Raw genomic sequence first — 16707 nt, forward strand, 5'->3', positions numbered from 1 at the left:
CCAAGAGAGGTAGGGAGGGAGAGAAGAGAACGTCCCAACAAAGTTGCATTTGACAGTATGAAGCTTGCGTCAACATTTCACGATTACCACACATACCAAGAGATAGAGAGATCCAGGAGGTGTCATCAGTCACATGCCGGTCAGTATAAATACATTGTCGCACAGTGTCTGATAAGTTTTCATCTCTGGCAGAGAGGATGCACTCGAGTTTGGCATTGGCGCAGGTTCTGGCCCTGGCCGTGCTGTGGGTCGGCGGTGAATCCGACACCAATATCGAGTGTCAATGCTCGAATCCGTCTCTGTGCCAACCCGTGGCCGCACACATTCAGCACCAAGTCGAGGTGGGTGTCGAGGGCCATTAAATTCCCTCGTGTAAAAGTTATTTTACTTTAAGTTGTCTGTTGAAGTGTATTGAGCAGCAGCCCTTGGAATGGACATTGGGATGTGAGCTCCTTCCTTTCTTCATTTTGTTCCTCTCACTCGCACTGTTGTGGAAGATCTGAGAGATTCTCCTCTTTAGGTTGTTCTTTCCGGGGTCGGGGGTCGTTCTTCACCCCCTGGCACTTTCCCCCTAGGGAACCGAGATGGGGGGCTCGGGCTGAGTTGTACTGGGGACTCAGGCTCTGCTGGGTTATGACAGAGGGCACTGGTTGGGTTTGTTTGGGAGGCTCGGGCTGGGTTGAATTGGGTTGGGGGCGCAGGCTGCATTAGGTTGAGTTGGGTGGGTCGGGCTGGGAGGGGTTAGGTTGGGGGGCATTGGGTTAGTTTGTTTCGGGGGGCTTGGGATGAGTTGTGTTGGGGGACACAGGCTGCACCGGGTTGAGTTGGGGGCATTAGCTGGGTTAGTTTGGTTTGGGGGACTCGGGCAGGGTGTGGCTGGGTGGAGACACTCGGACTTGGCTGGGTTAGGTTGGGGGCATGGCTGGTTTGGGCTGAAGCTGACAGGTTCAGGCTGGGCTGGGTTGGGTGAGCTCGGGCTGGGCTGGGTTGGGGGGGCTCGGGCTGGGCTGGGTTGCTGGGCTGGGTTGGGGGGGCTCGGGCTGGGCTGGGTTGCTGGGCTCGGGCTGGGCTGGGTTGGGGATCTCAGGCTGAACTGTGCTGAGCTGGATGGCAGTCACGGGCTGGGGACAACATGCACGTGCTGGGATTGGGTGCACGGCTGGATTGGGGCAGAGAAAGAGATGGCACCGGTCAAGCTCCAGCCTCTGTCACGGGGGAGAGGGATCGCTGGCCAAGTATCCGGAAAAGGCTGAGGGGTGTGGGTTGGGATCGGGAACTGGTGAAGCTCATGGAACAGTGCAAGGGTCAAGCTGGAATATGATAGAAATGCAGAGTATCATATTATAATTCGTATGTTAAAATTTTAATGTCGGTATAGTTGCAGCCTGTATAAAATAGGACAATCGATTGAACTGTACAAAGATATTTTCGCATGTGCAACATCAATAAAATGTGGGGTTTTTTTACGTGAAGTGTCTTAAATGACGTGATCTCCCTCTTACTGCCTAATGCCATGGTTAAGGTTTGCGGTTTGCATAGAATCTTGACCCCAAAACACCTGTTAAAAATTCTGGAATCCCATGTAATAAAAATGTGATTTGACTTAATCAGTCAATGTATAGTGTGACCCTGGCCATGATTAAACTGCATATAACTTATCATATCTTTGAAAACAAAACATTGGTGGCAAATGACTTTGTAACTGATGCAGCTGATGAGGTTAGCATTTACTCCAGAGTAATGTTACTAAGTGGACAGTGTGGCAGCAACAAAAGCACCACCAATATAACCTGCTGGATAGATGTGTTCACCAGCCCTCCCTGGTCACAGAGCCTGGAGACAGTTATATTGATTGGGAAAATCTATATTTTTAAACAGTGGTTGACAGCTTTATTTTTGTACTAGGTTGTTGTCTTTGATATTGGTGGAAAGGATTGGAAGCATTATGACTGGTCTAAGGTCACGACTATTATACCCGTGAGAGCGTATGACCCTGAGATTTTGTGTCGCGCTCATGCAAATGACGTTCGAGTTCTCCTGATAGGTAATTAATTTTATCACCGACAAAACCACAACGAGATATTGGTAGATCAAGGGCTAAAAATTGATTACCGCCCCGTTTGGCGGCGGAACACTCGCTCGGCAGGATATTTTGCAGCGAGCACAGAAGTCCCGACCCGCTCTCTAAATTGGGGTTACCGCCCCCGAAAGGAAGTGGAGCATTAAATCCAGCACTCCACTTGCTTTTTGGGGCAGTATTGGGGCACATGCACTGGGCCGCATAGCTCTGCCGTGTAGGTGGGGCTCATCCCGAAAGTAAAGAGAAGGACCAAAGCTGCAAAGTCTGAAGTAAAAAAATAGTCCTACCTTGACCACCGGGTTGCAGGAGCCCCACGCCAATAGCCCGGCACTCAAACAGAGTGTCTGAATGACCAATCACGGTGTGGACCCACGTCAAAAGTGGCAAAGGGCTGCACAAGACAATTGGATAATTTTAATTGACCCACCCACCACCTCCCTTTTAACTCGTGCCCCGCTAGCGGCCGGCCGCCCGGTATGTATCCTCTGTCGCTGTCATCGCTTGAGGGCTCTAGATAGAGTGCGTGGGAAGGACCTATTTCCCTTAGCAGAGAGATCAATAACCAGGGAGCATCGATTTAAATTAATTCGTAGAACAATTAGAGGGGAATTGAAGAGAAACGTCTTCAGCCAGAGAGTGGTGGGGGTCTGGAACTCACTGCCTGAAAGGATGGTAGAGGCAGAAACCTTCATCACATTTACAAAGTACTTAGATATTCGCTTGAAGTGCCATAACCTACAAGGCCATGGGCCAAGAGCTGGTCTTTTTCGGCAGGCACAGACATGATGGGCCAAATGGCCTCCTTCTCTGGCATGAACTTCTCTAATTCTAGGATTATGTGCAAAGTCCTGTTAATAAGATGACAGGACAGGCATTACTAGATTTGAACACATTAGAATTGGTAAATTGGTAAATCGTTGACACAGAACTTTGAATAGAAAGCTGAAAGGACATACGTGGATGTTAAAGTCTTATAAATAGATAGTTGGTACATTTATTCCCTGGCACTGCAGCAGTATGCCATGTATTCTGAAATTAGGATGCAGTTAAATGAAAGCCCTCCCCAATTGTGTCCCGAGCCTTGGCCCAGCACACACGTTACACTCTACTGTCTCTGGCCGACTGAGATTTCTCCTCGTGCACCATCAATGGCAGAGACTTCAGCTGTTATTGACTTCAACGCTATCTGAAACTCTGTGCCTTGGTATTTCTCTATCTTCGCAAGCCCCCTTAAAACCTAGCTCATTGACTGTGCTTTTGGTTACTTCCCTCAAGTGTCTGCCTGGCTCCGTGGCAGAACTCTCTCTCTCTCCTTTGGCTCAGAAGGTTTTGGTGTTCTTCAGGACTTGACACATTTGGGCAGTACTGAGAGAGGGCTGCATTTCCAGAGCTGCTGTGTTTCAGATGATATATTAAACAAAGGCTCCACTTGCCTATTCAGGTGAATGTAAAATACCCCATTGTCACAATTCGAAGGATAATGGTCAGTTCTCGTGGTGTCCTTGGCAACATTTATTCCTCAATCAACATTATCTGGCCATTTGATAGTATCATAGAATGATAGAATGATTACAACATGAAAGGCCATTCAGCCCGTCGACCCCATGCCGGCTCTCTCTGCAAGACCACCTCAGCTATGTCACTTTTGATTATTTTGCCAATCACCTAAAATCTGTGTTCTCTGTTTCTCGACCCTTCTGCCAGTGGGAACAGTTTCTCTGTATCTACTGAGTCAAGACCTCTCATGATTTTGAACATCTTTAATAAATCTCCTCTCAATCTTCTCTGCTCAAAGGAGAACAGCTCCAGTTTCTCCAGTCTATCCACGTAACTGGAGTCCCTCATTCCTGGAATTATTCTCATAAATCTTTTCTGCACCCTCTCTAAGGCCTTCACATCCTTCCTAAAGTATGTTACCCAGAATTGGACACAATACTTAAGTTGGGGCCGAACTAGTGATTTAGTGAACTAGTGATCCTTACTACTCGGGGGATCAAGGGTTATGGCGAGAAAGCAGGAAGTGGGTACTGAAGTTTCATGTTCAGCCATGAACTCATTGAATGGCGGTGCAGGCTAGAAGGGCTGAATGGCCTGCTCCTGCACCTATTTTCTATGTTTCTATCTATGTTTTATACAGGTAGATCATAATCTCCTCGCTTTTGTACTCTATGCCTCTATTCAGGAAGCTCAGTATCCTGTAAGCTTTTCTAACTGCCTTTTCAACCTTCAACAAATTATGCATATATAACCCTAGATCTCTCTGTTCATGCACCCCCTTTAGGATTGTACCATTTAGTTTATATTTCCTCTCCTCATTCTTTTGACAAAAATGAATCACTTCACACTTTTCTGCTTTAAATTTCATCTGACACGTGTCCATCCATTCCACCAGCCTGCCTATGTCTTCTTGAAGTCTATCTTTAGTTTCCACACTGTTCACTATACTTCCAAGTTTTGTATCATCTTCAAATTTTGGAATTGTGCCCCGCACACCCACATCCAAGTTATTAATATATATATAAAAAAAGCAGTGGTCCTAGAACCGACGCCAAGGGAACACCACTGTATATCTTAACGTCCAGTTCGCTAAACAAATGTTGACAACTATTCTCTGTTTCCTGACTCTTAGCCAATTTCATATCCATACTGCCACTTCCCTTTTATTCCATGGGCTTCAACTTTGCTCACAAGCCTATTATGTGGCACTTTGTCACACGCTTTTTAGACATCTGTGTACACCACATCAACAGCATCATCATAGGCAGTCCCTTGAAAGCAAGGAAGACTTGCTTCCACTCTAAAAGTGAGTTCTTAGGTGACTGAACAGTCCAATATGGGAACCACAGTTTCTGTCACAGGTTGAAGGAAAGGGTGGGTGGGGAGGCTGGTTTGTCGCACGCTCCTTCCACTGCCTGTGCCTGTTTTCTGCATGCTCTCGGTGATGAGACTCGAGGCGCTTAGCGCCCTCCCGGATACACCTCCTCCACCAAGGGTGGCCTTTGGCCAGGGACTCCCAAATATCGTTGGGGATGTTGCATTTTCTCAAGGTGGCTTTGAATATGTCCTTGAAATGTTTCCTCTGCCCATCTTGGGCTCACTTGCCGTGTCGGAGTTCGGGGTAAAGTGCTTGCTTTGGGAATCTTGTGTCAGGCATGCGAACAATGTGGCCCGCCCATTGGAGCTGGTCGAGTGTGGTCAGTGCTTCGATGCTGGGGATGTTGGCCTGATCAGCATTGCCCTCATCAAAAAAACTCGATCAAGTTGGGTAAACATAATTTGTTTTCAACAAATCCACGCAGGCTTTACTTAATTAATCCACACTTGTCCAAGTGACTGTTAATTTTGTCCCTCAAATCTTCCCCAGTACCAAGGTTAAACTGACTGCCCTATAGTTGCTGGCTTTATCTTTACACCCTTTTTTGAACAAGGGTGTATCATTTGCAATTCTCCAGTCCTGGAGCACCAACCCAATTTCTAAGGAGGGTTGGAAGATTATGACTAATACCTCTGCGATTTCTTCCTTCACTTCCCTCAGTGTTCTAGCATCCATCCCATCCCATCCTGGTGACTTATTTACTTTAAGTACAGCTAGCCTTTCTAGTACCTCATCTTAATCAATTTATATCCCATTCATTATCTCTTTTACCCCCTCTTTCATTATGTCTATGGCAGCATCTTGTTCCTTGGACAGATGCACTGTATTCATTTAGTAACTCAGCCATACCTTCTGCCTCCATGTGTAGGTCTCCTTTTGGATCCCTAAATGCCCCACCCCTCCTCTTACTATCAGTTTACTATTTATATGCCTATAGAAGACTTTAGAGTTACCTTTTGTGTTCATTTCCTATTTATGGGTCATTAATTGGGTACAAATTAGCGACCACCTCTGCTTATACAACAGTGATTTCACTTCAAACATAATTATTTGGCTCTGAGTCACTTAAGGACATCCTGAGGATGTGAAAGGCACTATGTAAATGCAAGTTCCAGCTAAATCTTCCTCTCCTACTTACTACTTGTTGCACTTCTGTCCTGTAAAATGCCTTGGCCTCTATGTTCTACAAATAATGCTGTAAAGATGTCAGTTGTTTCTTCTTTCTTCATTAGGACGTATAACACAACCGCTTTTACGCAGCCCTGCAAAGCGAGCAGCTTGGATGAATGAACAAATACAGGTGGCAAAAAGGCAATTTATGGATGGAATCACTTTGAATTACCAGCAAAGTTTATCAGATCAATCAATGTATCATACCGGACTAATTGAGCTGATTCGCGATACCGCACAAATCTTCCACCGTGAAATACCTGGATCTCAGGTAAACAACAACAACTTGTATTTATATAGCGTCTTTAACGGAGTAAAATATCCCAAGGTACTTCACAGGAGTGTTATAAAAAAAACAAATAAATTTGACACCAAGCCACGTAAGAAGAAATTACAGCAGATGACCAAAGCTTGGTCAAAGAGTTAGATTTTAAGAAGCGTTCTGAAGGAGGAAAGAGGGGAGAGAGGGGGAGAGGTTAGCTTGGATTATAATCAGGGTTGCTCAAGAGGGCTGAATTTGAGGAGCACAGACATCTCGGGGGGGTGTGCCTGAAGAAGATTGCAGAGATAGGGAGGGGTGAGGACATGAAGGGAATAGTAAACAAGGATGAGAATTTTGAAATCAAGGCATTGCTTAACCGGGGGACAATTTAGGTCAGCGAGCACAGGGGTGATGGGTGAGTGGGACTTGGTGCGACTTAGGATACGGGCTGCCGCGTTTTTGATGACCTCTAGTTTACGTAGGGTAGAATGTGGGAGGCCATCCAGGAGTGCCTTGGAGTAGTCAAGTCTAGAGGTAACAAAGGCATGGATGAGGGTTTCAGCAGCAGATGAGCTGAGGCAGGGGCGGAGATAGGCGATGTTACGGAGGTGGAAATAGGCGATTTAAGTTATGCTGTGGATATGTGGCCGGAAGCTCAGTTCAGGATCAAATATGACACCTAGGTTGTGAACATTCTGGTTCAGCCTCGAACACATGCTAGGAAGAGGGATGGAGTCGGTAGCTAGGGAACGTAGTTTGCAGCAGGGACCAAAGACAATGGCTTAGTTCTTACCAATATTTAACTGGAGAACATTTCTTCTCATCCAGTACTGGATGTCGCAAAAGCAGTCTGACAATTTACAGACCATGGAAGGGTCGAGAGAGGTGGTGGTCAGGTAGAGCTGGGTGTAATCAGCGTACATGTGGAATCTGATGGCGTGTTTTCGGAAGATGTCGCCGAGGGGCAGCTTATAAATGAGAAATAGGAAGGTCAAGGATAGATCCTTGGGGGACACCAGAGGAAATGATGTGGGAGTGGGAAGAGAAACCATTGCAGGTGATTTTCTGACTATGATTAGATAGATAAAATGGAACCAGGCGAATGTCCCACCCAGCTGGACGGTGACAGAGAGGCATTGGAGGAGGGTGGAATGGTCAACCGTGTCACAGGCTGCAGACAGGTCGAGAAGGATGAGGAGGGATAGTTTGCCTTTGTCACAGTCACAAAGGATGTCATTTATGACTTTGATGTGAGCCATTTTGGTCCTGTGGCGGGGGAGTAACCAGATTGAAGGGATTCAAACAAGGTTTTGGAGGCGACAACACGTTTAAGGAATTTGGAGAGGAAAGGGAAGTTGGGTGATCAGCAGTTTAGTGGGAATAGGGTCAAAGGAGCAGGAAGTGGGGCTCATGTACAATATGAGCATGGAGGGGTCAAGAGGGGCTATCAGAGAGAAACTGGGGAGAGATGTGAATTCAGGGCTAGGGCAGGGGGGAACCTCAGAGGAAATTTGGCCCGGTGGGTCAGGGGAAGGAAGGGAAGTGGCAGAGGCAGCTGATCGGATGGTCTCCAAAGAACAAATTGCAGAGGCTTTGACAATCGTTTTCCAATCCTTCCCCCGGCTTCAGGTGTGGTGACAGAGGACGGGAGGACTGCTAATGTGGTACCTATGTTTAAGAAGGGAGAAAGGGACAGGCCAAGTAATTGCAGGCTAGTCAGCCTAACCTCAGTGGTGGGAAAATTATTGGAACAATACTGAAGGACAGGATAAATCTTCATAGGCCGTCCCTCGAAGCGAGGATGACTTGCTTCCACGCCAAAAAGGGATGAGTTCACAGGTGTTTCAATGAAGGACCTAATATTCCAGGTCCCGAACTACATGTTGAAGGGTGGAAGATGCCTGTGCGTGGATTTTTTTAATGTGGGGTGGCCATTGCACCCCAGCCACCACACGGGCTTGACAGAGGTCTTGGTCCAGTGGCAAGGATTACCCAAGATGACTGGAGACCAGCTCTGCTGCACGGACCTAGTACGCACACATATCGCAGTGTGGGCTGGCCCGTGCTGCCCCTTGGCACCTTGTCTCTCCTGGGCCCCGAACTCACGCCTCTCCTACACTACACTGGGTCTTTCTTTAATATTCTTTTTAGGGATGGACCTGGTGTAGGATACGGACAGGACCATTTAACCTATGATATGTCGGGTTCTTTGTCTCAACTCTTGGGTGAAACCCCCCTCTTCACATCCTCCCAAGGTTGGAGTCAGACATTCCATTCTTGGCCTTCAGATGTTTGGAGCTGCCTGTTATCAGTTATTGATGTTCACGCTGTTCAAGTCGCTTGGCTATTGAACCAGGGAATGAATCCTTTATTCTAACACCAGTCTGAAGGGACATCTTGGTCTCAAGTTATTTCTTCCAATTCACAATTTCTTACTTCACTTTGATCAGGTATTGGAGCGTGGCCGGTGGTTTTGCAATTGCAATTTGCTCACAACTTGCCACATTTAGGAGAGGAGGAGAGAAAATTGACAGAAAAATTGGAGGAAGGAGTTGGGGGAACGATGAGGTTTTCAACATGATTAATATTTTGTTAACCTAAAGTGCAACTAATTAACTTCTTTGTGTTATTCTTTGGCCTTTAGATCACATTTACTGTGCCTTGGGCTCCAAACTGCATAGAGGGCCAATGCTATGACTTTGCTACAATTGGAAAACATTGTGACTTTTTGTTTGTGAGATCCTATAATATGCATGATCAAACGATGAACGAGTGTTTTGCAATGTCAAATGCTCCTTATCACCAGGTTGTATCAGGTATGTACAATAGAAACATAGAAACATAGAAAATAGGTGCAGGAGCAGGCCATTCGGTCCTTCTAGCCTGCACCGCCATTCAATGAGTTCATGGCTGAACATGCAACTTCAGAATCCCCTTCCTGCTTTCTCGCCATACCCCTTGATCCCCCTAGTAGTAAGGACTTCATCTAACTCCCTTTTGAATATATTTAGTGAATTGGCCTCAACAACTTTCTGTGGTAGAGAATTCCACAGGTTCACCACTCTCTGGGTGAAGAAGTTTCTCCTCATCTCGGTCCTAAATGGCTTACCCCTTATCCTTAGACTGTGACCGCTGGTTCTGGACTTCCCCAACATTGGGAACATTCTTCCTGCATCTAACCTGTCTAAACCCGTCAGAATTTTAAACGTTTCTATGAGGTCCCCTCTCATTCTTCTGAACTCCAGTGAATACAAGCCCAGTTGATCCAGTCTTTCTTGATAGGTCAGTCCCACCATCCCGGGAATCAGTCTGGTGAACCTTCGCTGCACTCCCTCAATAGCAAGAATGTCCTTCCTCTGAACATAACAGTCCCCAACAGATTCAATAAGATGTTTAGGTTCAAGGTCGACCTGCCCTATATCAATGTTAATCTCAGAACCTCATTGTTGTTTTTTGCCCATTTAGGTCTGTCCACTTATATCAATCTGGGTATTGAATCGAGAAAGCTCGTGTTGGGACTTGCATGGTCTGGTTATGACTATACTTGCAAGCACTTGTTTGAGGTAAGGCAAAATGGTCAGTTTGCATTGCACAAGAAATGGGAGTAGAATCAATTCACCTGGAACTCATCCATCTGGTACATTAATTGTCTGATCAGGATATCTAATTGTGTTTTTGTCTCTGTTAGTTTACTTTGTAGACTATTTCAAAAACTCTTTTTGAACAAAAGGTTTTTAATTTCTGTTCCATGTTTACTTTTCACCAATTTCCATTTACATTCATTGGCTTAGTCTCTGGGCTGACCTTATCCATGTTATTTAATATTGTATTCCATTGAAGTCATTGTTCACGACTTCACCCTCCAGTGCAATTACTTTCTCTCTATCTAACCAATCAACTCCTTTGATCATGTTAAACTCATCAATTAGATCAGCCCTTAATCTGCTACATTCAGTCACCGGGAGTATCTGACGAACGTCTTTGTGGCCTTCTGTGCATGCTCGCGGTATCCCAATGTGCACTCGATCCCCTTCTGTACATGCACGCTGTTAACCGAAACCGCGAAAGCACAGTACCCAATCGTTGCGGCCTGCACTGTGGGCCGTTTTTTACTTCACTCCTCAAGGAGAAGGTCGCTGTATCCGTTGGTGGCCAGGAGCAAGGTGGGGGCAGCGGCTGAAAGACAGAGAGAGAGAGAGAGAGGGGAAGTGAGAGAGAAGGAGAAGGTCATTGGATCTGTTCGGGGCTGTTATGTTCAGAATAACTCCACAAGACTGCATATTGTACGCTCAAACTATTGTGACCTTGGTCTCTTTAATGTAACTCCAGAATGAGAAAGCAGTATGGTAGACTGCCTTTTATACCTACTTTTCCCGAGTGTGCAGATGGCCATTGGGTCTCCCATAGGTGCGCCCCCTGGTGGTAAGTCTTACACATTGGTAATGTTTACATATATAACATCATTACCCCCGCAAAGTCTAAGATACAAGTTATTTACAAGCTGAGGCGATCCGGGGCTCTGCACTCCTGGGTTGATCACCTGATTTGAAGTCCTGGCATGGGTGAGTCGGTCAGATCATTGCTGCACTGCGGTGTGGCTGGTCTGATTGGACTGTTGGGCATGGTGGGTTCATCCTCTTGGTTGACCACAAGGTCGATTGCTGGTTGGGTGTGTGTTTGGATCATGCTGGTAATGTCCTCTTTAAACTGTTCTTGGTTGTCAGTGAACTGCAATTTTGTCCATTCAAAAGTTTGACAACAAACACTCTATTCCCCTCCTTGGCTAACACAGTGCCAGCAACTTGGGTCTCCTAGAGGTGCGCCCCCTGGTGGCAAGTCTTACACATTGGTAATGTTTACATACATAACAGGGGCAGGATGGGGGGATGTCGGTGGAAGAGAGAGAGAGGGAGAGGGGGAGAGGGAGAAAGAGAGAGCGAGAGGGGGGAGCGAAGAGTGATAGGGCAAAAGGGAGTGAGAGAGGGGAAAGATAGGGAGAGGGAGATGGGGAGAGAGAGAGGGGGAGAGAGAGAGAGGGACAGATGGAGAGAGTGGGGAAGGGTAGAGAGAGGGAGAGAGAGAGGGAGGGAGAGTGAGAGGAAGAGAGAAGGGGAGACAGGAAGAGGGGAGTGAAGAGAGAGAGGGATGCAGAGAGAGAGGGAAGAGAGACGGGTGTAGAGAGAGAGAGAGGGGAGGAGAGAGAGAGGGGAGAGAGAATGGTAGAGTGGGAGAGAGAGAGGGAGAGAGAGAGAGGGTAGAGGATTTAAGGGGAGGAGAGAGGATTGGAGCGAAGGAAGTGGGTTCTGAAATTTGGCGGGGAGAGGAGATCAGGACCTCAATGATGAGAGCAGTTCAGGAATTCGGGGACGGGGAGGTTAAATAGCACGGAGAGCACAGTGGGGATGGGGGAAGAATGTGATTCAGGTCGAAAGCTGGGGGAGACTTATTTTCTGTTTTTATATTTCTTGCTATTTACTCTCATAATCTATCTTCCCTCTCTTTATTACTTTTTAAGTCGTCCTTTGCTGTTTTTTTCAAAATTCCCAATCCTCTGGCCTCCCACTAATCTTGACAACTTTGTATGCCATTGTTTTCAATTTAATACCATCCTTTACTTCCTTAATAAGCCATGGATGGTTCTCCCTTCTGGTAAAGTCTTTCCTTCTCACTGGAATATATTTTTGTTGAGAGTTATGAAATATCTCCTAAATTATCTGCCACTACTTATAAATGTCTTACATTTTAATCTATTTTCCCAGTCCACGTTAGCCAACTCTGCTTTCATACCTTTCTAATCACCTTTATTTACGACACTGGTTTGAGATCTGACTTTCTCATCCTCCAACTGAATTTGAAATTCAATCATGATATGATTACTCTTTCCTAGAGGATCCTTTACTAGGAGACCACTTATTAATCCTGCCTCATTACACAGTACCAGATCTAAGATAGCCTGCTCCCTGGTTGTTTCCGCAAGGTATTGTTCAAGGAAACCATCCCGGGTAAACTCTGTGAACTCTTCCTCAATTTGATTTGTCCAATCAATGTGAAGATTAAAATTATCCATGATTATTGCCATACCTTTCTTACAAGCCTCCATTATTTCTTGAATTATACTCCATCCAACAATGTAGCTACTGTTAGGGTGTCTATAGACTACCCCCACCAGTGACTTCTTCCCCTTATTATTTCTTATCTCCACCCAAACTGATTCTATATCTTGATCTTCTGAGCCAATATAATTTATCTCTACTGCACTGAACTCATCCTTTATTAATGGAGCTACCCCATCTCCTTTTCCTTTCAGTCTATCCTTCTCAATTGTCAAATACACCTGAATATTCAGTTCCCAGCTTTGGTCACCTTGCAACCTTGTCTCTGTAATGGCTATCAAATCATACCCATTTACATTTATTTGCGCCGTTAACTCATCTATCTTCTTACGAATGCTGCGTGCATTCAGATAAAAAGCTTTTCATTTTGTCTTTTTGGCCAAGAGGAAAGATTGGAGATGCAGGGTCTGTTTTCTTTGGAAAGGGTGTTAAGGGGAGGCCTGATTGAGGTGTATAAAATTATGAGAGGCCTGGATAGAGTGGATAGGAAGGACCTGTTTCCCTTGGCAGAGGGTCAACAGCCAAGTGGCATAGGTTTAAATTACAGGCAACTCTCGATTATCCGGGGCCCTCGGGGATCGGGCTATTCCGGGTGAACGATTTTGCCTCTCGGACGAGTACAATAGAGTACATTTTCTATCAGTCTTGCTTGCTTCCTGCAATCTTTTTTCTTTCTTATTTCCTTTCTGCACAACCAACATGTTATGACTGGTGTTATCAACTTGTATAGATGTGTATCTCTGTAAATGCATTTTATGAAAAAGTGAGACCATCATCGATCGGCGGAGAAAGAGCACAGACAAGCCGGACGGTGCCAGCATGCAGGCTCCCCACCCGAGCCATGCATGTTTATTTAGCAACACAACAGAAACAGCAACGGCCCCATTCCTGTCCCGTTGACTACTATTAAGAAATATTCCTTTAACATTACAATGCATTTCATTTAAATTTTGGCGAGAGTGCAAACAGGATCGCTTCTGGTGTCCGAAAATCGGGAGAGATGTGTAACAGCCGTTCGACCACGCATTGTCTGACTTACACTCTGGCCAAGAGTTAAAATATCCCCGATAAGCACACGGTTTCAGATGTGCAAAGATGAGATAAACACAAGTCAATAAAATTCAACTTGGGTGCGGGGGGAACGGGAGGTGGGGAGGGGGTGGGGAGGGGGGGTGTTGAGGGGGGTTGTGGGGGGGGGTTGTGGGGGGGTTGGGGATGGTCAATAAAACGGGCAGTATCAGACTTCAGTGGAAAAACAAATCCGGCTGGGTCGGGCGTGTGGTCGGACGTGTGCCGTTGAAGCGGGTTCTCCGTTAGATCTGTGTACGGATAATCGAGAGTTGCCTGTAATTGGGGGGAGGTTTTGGGAAGATATGAGCGGAAATTTCTTCACCCAGAGGGTAGTGGTGGTCTGGAACTGCCTGAAAGGGTGGTAGAGACAGGAACCCTCACCAAATTTAAAACATTCTTGGATGTGCACTTAAAGTGCCGTAACCTACAGGGCTACGAACCAAGAGCTGGAAAGTGGGATTAGGCTGGAGAGCTCTTGGTTGGCCGGCACAGACTCGATGGGCCAAAATGGCCTCCTTCCGTGCTGTAAATTTCTGTGTTACTATGAGTCTATAATTTTTCCATTTTGTCCGGCTTTGACCACACTTTCTGATACACTCTGATTTTTATACATTCTGTCCCTTCCTGTCACACTTTGGTTATCATTTCCCCCACCGCTGCCCTGCCCTATTGCCTTCACAGAGGAAGTTATTACTTAAATGGAGAAAGATTGCAAAGTGCCGCAGTACAGCGGGACCTGGAGGTACATGTGAATGAAACATAAAAGAATAGTATACAAGTACAGCAAGTGATCAGGAAGGCCAATGGTATCTTGGCTTTTATTGCAAAGGGGATGGAGTATAAAAGCAGGGAAGTCTTGCTACAGCTACATTAGGTCTTGGTGAGGCCACACTTGGAGGCCACTGTGTGCAGTTATGTTTTCCATATTTACGAAAGGATATACTTGCTTTGGAGGCAGTTCAGAGAAGGTTCATTAGGTTGATTTCGAGGAAGAGGGGGTTGACTTATGAGTAAAGGTTGAGTAGTTTGGGCCTCTACTCATTGCAATTCAGAAGAATGAGAGGTGATCTTATCGAAACGTATAAGATTATGAGGGGGCTTGACAAGATGGATGCAGAGAGGATGTTTCCACTGATGGGGGAGACGAGAACTAGAGGGCATAATCTTAGAATAAGGGGCCATCCATTTAAAACAGAGATGAGGAGAAATTTCTTCTCTCAGAGAGTTGTAAATCTGTGGAATTTGCTGCCTCAGAGAGCTGTGGAAGCTGGGACATTGAATAAATTTAAGACAGAAATAGACAGTTTCTTAAACGATAAGGGCTAAGGGGTGATGGGGAGCGGGCGGGGAAGTGGAGCTGAGTCCATGATCAGATCAGTCATGATCTTATTGAATGGCGGAGCAGGCTCGAGGGGCCGTATGGCCAACTCCTGTTCCTATTTCTTATGTTCTTATGTTCATCTTGCTCTTTGACTTTTATAAATTTCTGCTCACCTGAGCCCTCCCCTCTCTACAGCCCTAGTTAGTCAATTCCCCAGGACACTAGCCCCAGCATGGTTCAAGTGAAACCTGTCCCAACGGAACAGTTCCCTCTTACCCCTGTACTGGTACCCGTGCCCCATGAATTGAAACCCATTTCTTCCACACCAGTCTTTGAGCCATGCTGGGTTACTGTTCACTTCATAGCCAATAAACCTGTTAACAATCTGTGACCCACACACAATGCCCCATCTGAAGGGGGCAACATTTGTTGGAAACCCCCCCCCTCCCCCCCCGCCCCCGCCAAGTGTTTGGACTAATTGGAAAGGAAATTTAATTTGGCACTATCTAACAGAAAGTTTGAGATCCTAAAGTGCACATGGAAGAAACTATGAACTTTCATCGAATTTGGGATTTTATAAAGCGGATTGAACCTGTGGGGCAGGGCTAAAGAACGAGACCACCCCTTACACACCTATGGGTGGTGGGGGCTGGTAAGGAACTAGTTGGGGGGAGAAGGTAAAGAGCCCAGAAGGGTAAAGAAGGTCAGGAACTTGGGCATTAGGTGAAGGTCAGGACCTTTGGTGGGGGGAGGTCAGATATTTGGGTGGGGGAGGGGGGGTGGTGCTGCTCAGGAACCTGGGTAGGGAGAGAAAATGTCAGGATTTCGGGGGGAAGGGGGGAGGGTGAAAGGCAGGATATTGAGTGGGGAGAAGATGACAGAAACGTGGAGGGGAAGGTCAGGAACTTGTTGATTGGCAAAAATCAGAAACTCAGGGGGTGAACTGAATGTTAGAAACATGTTTGGGGGGTAGGAGTACGTCTTAAGACACAAGGGTGAGCCCAATCTCTTCGATGTGAGCTCTGTTCCGACTGGAGCCTGGCAGTCAGAATCGCTCAAATTACAATTTGTAAAGTACTTGATCACTTAGGCAGGCAGGATCTAATTACGCATTCCAGATAAACCACTGGTGTGTCTTGTCCTTTATATTTGGAGATCATTCATGCTGTTCTTGTGTTTTTGAAGTTAACAATTAAATATATTCACAAGTATTATGTTCTCATCCTTTTTGTACTTTCCAGCCTGGTAGATGTGAATTGGAAAGGAACAATTTGATACGTGCCCCTTGCAGTTATCACGCGGCAAGACCGGTCCCATACAAAGATATCATGAAGCTCTTGCCTAAATCGTTTACCGGCAAATATTGGGATGAAGTTTCGAGAGTTCCATATTTTAACTATATGGTAAGATTATCAATCAAAGCATAATGGCGATTGGTGCATTTAATGTTCTTTGCACAATGTGAATATTACAGCCTTTCATGATTCAATATTCTCTGTGTACAGGATTTGGCAATTGAGATTTGTTATATATGTGGACTTGTATTTACTCTGTACAGCCACCAGAGGGCTCATCCCGTGGAGTCCCAAGGGATCCCATAATCCCTTTGGAGCACAGATATTTAAGGCGGATTCACAGGTTGGAGAAGCACTCTGGAGACCTGCAATAAAAGACTAAGTTCACACTTTACTTTGAGCTTACAGTGTTCAGTCTGACTCTTTCTCCATACACAACAACTGGCGACGAGATACAGATAGCGAATCCAAAGATGCAGAGAACAGTGGGCATCCTGGAGAAATTTTCGGAGGGGGATGA

At 45.9% G+C, this 16707-nt stretch overlaps 1 protein-coding gene and 1 long non-coding RNA gene across 2 annotated transcripts in view; both read left to right on the plus strand.

The window, feature by feature from the left end:
* The first annotated feature begins 259 nt into the window (after positions 1-259).
* Positions 260-9294, plus strand: LOC139268011 (uncharacterized). The gene is made up of 3 exons (XR_011593956.1): positions 260-341; positions 6188-6396; positions 9032-9294. It is a non-coding gene; the product is annotated as an uncharacterized lncRNA (long non-coding RNA).
* Positions 9295-9867: 573 nt separating this feature from the next.
* LOC139268009 (di-N-acetylchitobiase-like) overlaps positions 9868-16707 on the plus strand; it is a 30375-nt gene continuing 23535 nt past the window's right edge. The window contains exons 1-2 of the mRNA XM_070885975.1: positions 9868-9950; positions 16134-16295. Coding sequence (XP_070742076.1) covers positions 16221-16295 — 75 coding nt within the window. The 5' untranslated portion in view covers positions 9868-9950; positions 16134-16220. The remainder of the gene's footprint in view (positions 9951-16133; positions 16296-16707) is intronic.

The sequence above is a fragment of the Pristiophorus japonicus genome, chromosome 8 (genome assembly GCF_044704955.1).
Source record: "Pristiophorus japonicus isolate sPriJap1 chromosome 8, sPriJap1.hap1, whole genome shotgun sequence".
Classification (NCBI taxonomy): Eukaryota; Metazoa; Chordata; class Chondrichthyes; family Pristiophoridae; genus Pristiophorus; species Pristiophorus japonicus.